This window comes from Sphaerodactylus townsendi, linkage group LG06, assembly GCF_021028975.2.
Source record: "Sphaerodactylus townsendi isolate TG3544 linkage group LG06, MPM_Stown_v2.3, whole genome shotgun sequence".
NCBI lineage: Eukaryota > Metazoa > Chordata > Lepidosauria > Squamata > Sphaerodactylidae > Sphaerodactylus > Sphaerodactylus townsendi.
In genome coordinates, this window is record NC_059430.1 from 120,372,203 (window position 1) to 120,376,184 (window position 3,982).

Below are 3,982 nucleotides of genomic sequence, written 5' to 3' on the forward strand. Positions count from 1 at the left end.
GTTTGACACTGTCTGCCTCTGCATAGCAACTCTGGACTTCCTTGATGGTCTCCAAGTGCTAACCAGGGTCGACCCTGCTTAGCTTCCAAAATCAAACAAGGTCGGTTAGCCTGGGCCATCCAGGTCAGAGCATATGAGTCCAAACTAGGGAGAGGAAAATCATGCTCAGTACAACATATTTATTAGAAGTAAGAACTGTCTTTCTACTATCAAGCCAAGGCATGCTTTTCAAAGAGATGGCAGAGGATACCTCCCCCTGAAGTCATCTTTATCTACAAGTTGCTTTGGTTGCTATTTGGATTAGCTACACCATTAGCAGTAGAGTCATCCTCAGGGAGGATGGAAATCTCCACAAAAGCTTTCTTCAGCAAAGCACGAATGGACATCTTGCAGACTTGCTGGAATTTCTCCCCAACAAAGAGATAAAGGATGGGAGTGACACACCAATTCAAACACGTGGTGATGATGAAAATTGCTCTTAGATACAGTTGTACTTCATCAGGTACTTTTTTAAACAGCAACGAAGCATGGTAAAGATGGTAGGGAGCCCAGGCGATGAAGAAGGAGGTCACGGCAACCACCAAGACTTTGAAAGGCTTCCCATTCCTCGCCAGCCTTTTCTTCTTCATTTTCCATCCCATCCCACAGTAGCAGCCCATGATAATGCAGAAGGGAATCAGGAAGGACAGCAGGAGCCTGGTCAAAAAAAGAGCCAGGTAAATTTGGCTCCTCAGGGTCTTCACTTCAGGTGCATCCCAATCACTAGAGAGAGCATAATTGTTTACACACTCGATTCGGCCACCTTCTAGCACTTGAGTCTCCCGGAATGCCAGGTACGGAGCACTCAGAATAAGAGAAGTGAGCCACACCCCTGCAATCAATCTCTGCGCCCGGGAAATGGTGCGGTTATTCTGGGACCAGACAGGGTAGTGGACAAGGACGTAGCGGTCCAGGCTGATGATGGCGAGGAGAAAGACTGTGGTGAACAGCCCCAGTGAAACAAGGGTGTGCAGAACTTTGCACATGGCTAGGCCAAAGACCCAGTGGAAACCAAGGAGGGTGTGGATAGCAAAGAAGAGTAGGAGGGAAGAAGGGATTACATAGGTGAGAATCAAGTGGAAAAACCAGAGGGTATTCACTGTTTTCTTCATCTTCATTCCCAGCACCCATAAGAAAAGCCCGTTGAACAATATCCCGACCAGGAAAGACACCAACATAAAAATGGCAAGGACCAGGTCCATAGGGCTTATGTCCACTGGAGAATGGCTGGTGCTGTTAATTGTAGTTGAGGCATTCTTCTCTGAGAGGACAGTCATGTTGACTTTCTCCATAAGGCTCTAGAGAAGGAGAAAAGAGAGAGTTAAGACAAGTGATTATGCTATTTCAGGGCAGTTTTTATACCATCCTTTCTGTGCAATAAGGAAACTCAGAGGGACATGCAATCTCTCTTTCCCTTCCTCTCCCCACAACAGACACCTTGTGAGGTAGGTGGGGCTGAGAGAGAACTGTGACAAGCCTAGGGTTACCCAGCAGGGAAACAAATCCAGTTCACCAGATTAGAGTCTGCCACTCAGGACATACACTGACTTTCTGTAAAATACAAAATAATCAGAATTTGACATCAAGAATATTATTTTTGCAGAGTCAGAATGAAAATTTAAACCAGATAATATTCCAGCACATGGGTTGCACATGAAGCAGCCATCAAATATATAATGGGGTAAGTCTTCCAGGGCTAGCAAACTACAGATATGAAATGCTTGGTCCTTTGCATTTGTCTATAGCGATCAGTCAATATTGCCATTAGCATGAAAGCTGCTCTGAGATTACAAATTGATATCTTAACCGTACCCCTAGAATAACACAAGAATCCTTGGCCCATGCAAAGAGAGACAGAGTTTATGTTGCAGTTATTCCCAATATAAATTCATCAGTTAATTAATCAAGAGGCAACAGTTATATGGGAATGAGTCTATTTCAACTTGTTCCAGGGCATCTTTCAAACAAAAGACGCCAATGTTTTAAAGCCAACCTTAGAAATTCTGAGATGGTGGTAAGCCCAACCATGAAATGGATGTCACAGGAGGTCATGCCAATAATAAAATGGCCCCATGGGAAGTTGAGCCCCCCTCCCCCCGCCACTCACACAGAAGCAGCCCCAGTGCAGGGTACAAGATGAGGAAAGTGAAGAGGGAATAAAATTGACACTGTAACAGCAGCTGCCTCTTAATAACATTTAAATCTGTATAGCAGATCAGAACCCAAGTCTAGTCAGAAGGCCTGGTTGGCAGGAGTTCCACCTTGTTGCATTTGCTATCTAAAAAACTTGATGGGCACCAGGTAAAGTATTGGTGGATTCTATAACACCCCCGGGCACCATATTGGAGAGCCCTGCCATCAGAGCACAGAAGAAGTGGTGCTTCTAGAATTATGCAATTCTCCAATATGAGGGTTGAAGGCAGAGGAGGAGAAAACAAACAAGGGCCCATTCCACACAGCACAAAATGTTTTGAGGCTGAAAAAGAAAGACATTTCTGGTAGAAATTCTGCACAGTTTTTTCCTCAAACTGTTTGGAAGAAGTTTTATTTTCCCTTAAAACATTTTATTCCCAAACTGGAAACTACTGCCCCCCCCCCCACCCCGTGAGACATTTTCAAAATGTTCCCTGCTTCTTGTGCTGAAAGTAGGAAATGTTATATTCCTCCTGGCCAACTCTAAAGCTTCTACTTTCACTTTTGTAGCAGCTTGCACCCGACAGAGGCCATTTCCCCACTGAGAAATTAAAGCCAGATACAACTAGGTTTCAAAAGAAACAGAACCATTTCATCGCTGTTTCACCCTCCCCACTGCAGATGTCTATCATGGTCTCAAACAGTGCAGCACTCCCCACAAATGCGAGATCTGCTCAGAAGCTCTGTTCTTCCTCGTCCTGATTGGCTATTGTGTTGCGTTGGGGTGGGAATTTTTAAAACTCTTTTTTTTGCGCAGCTATGTCACCACGCACATGCATAGAAAGAATTCCCCCAACATTGCTTTGGAGGGTGGACTGTGAGGCATTATAAGCACTAAGTTCTTTCCCCGCCCCAAACCCCAACTGCCTCAGGTTCCACCTCCAAAATCTCCAGAACTTTCCCAACCTGGAGTTGGCAGGTCTAGCCGGGATACATGAGGGTCCCATGGCTGTGCCATGAACCTGAAAGTACTCATTTCTAAACAGCCAAATCAAGCAGTAAAAACTGACAAGTCTATGCAATAAAGTTTCTGCACAGGTAAAAATCCTACCGTTTACAGACTGGTTGCTGCTTCGGCTACCAAATGTTACTCTTTGACCCCTGTGGAAAGTTTGCAGAATCTCTGGAACAGTCAGCTCTTCCTAGAATAGACCTTGGGCTTCTGTGATAACACGGAGGAGGCTTAGGAATCCTGCTGAACCCTGGGTGGATCAGATAGATCTCACCATGCTCAAGTCCGAGGCAAATTTGCAGCTACTTTAGTGACCAGCCTTCCTAGCCACAGAAACCACAGGAAGTTCAGAAGGAGGTGTTAAAATGATCATGAGAAGAAACTGTTTGATAAGGCAGGCTTGCTATGATGTCTTTTAACAGAGAAGCCTGTTTTCTTGTATGCTGCCTCTTGAGTTGCAGAGAACAGAGCATGATGGGTTCTGTGCAATTGTCGCTATCTGTATTTTTTTTCCCCACCCTGGCTGGGCTCCTCTTGTGTTGTTAACAATTGTTTGACAAGTGTATGTATGTGTGTGTGTGTGTGTGTGTGTGTGTGTGTGTGTGTGTGTGTGTGTGTGTGTGTGTGTGTATTTTTCTTTCTGTGATATTTCTACCTGAAGGAGTGGGGTAGTGGGGAGGGTGGAGTTTGATGCCACAAATGCCACATAAAATATTTGGGGCTGCCAACCTCCAGGTGGAAACTGGGAATCTCCTGCTATTACAACAGATCTCTTACTGAGATCAGTTCACCCAGAGA

The 3,982-nt window shown here is 45.0% G+C and overlaps 1 protein-coding gene across 1 annotated transcript; it reads right to left on the minus strand.

The window, feature by feature from the left end:
* Nucleotides 1–272: 272 nt before the first annotated feature.
* LOC125435473 (probable G-protein coupled receptor 33) lies at nt 273–1,331 on the minus strand. Its single transcript, XM_048501673.1, has one exon. It carries the CDS (start codon nt 1,329–1,331, stop codon nt 273–275), a length of 1,059 nt encoding a protein of 352 aa, XP_048357630.1.
* Between the last annotated feature and the right edge of the window lie 2,651 nt (nt 1,332–3,982).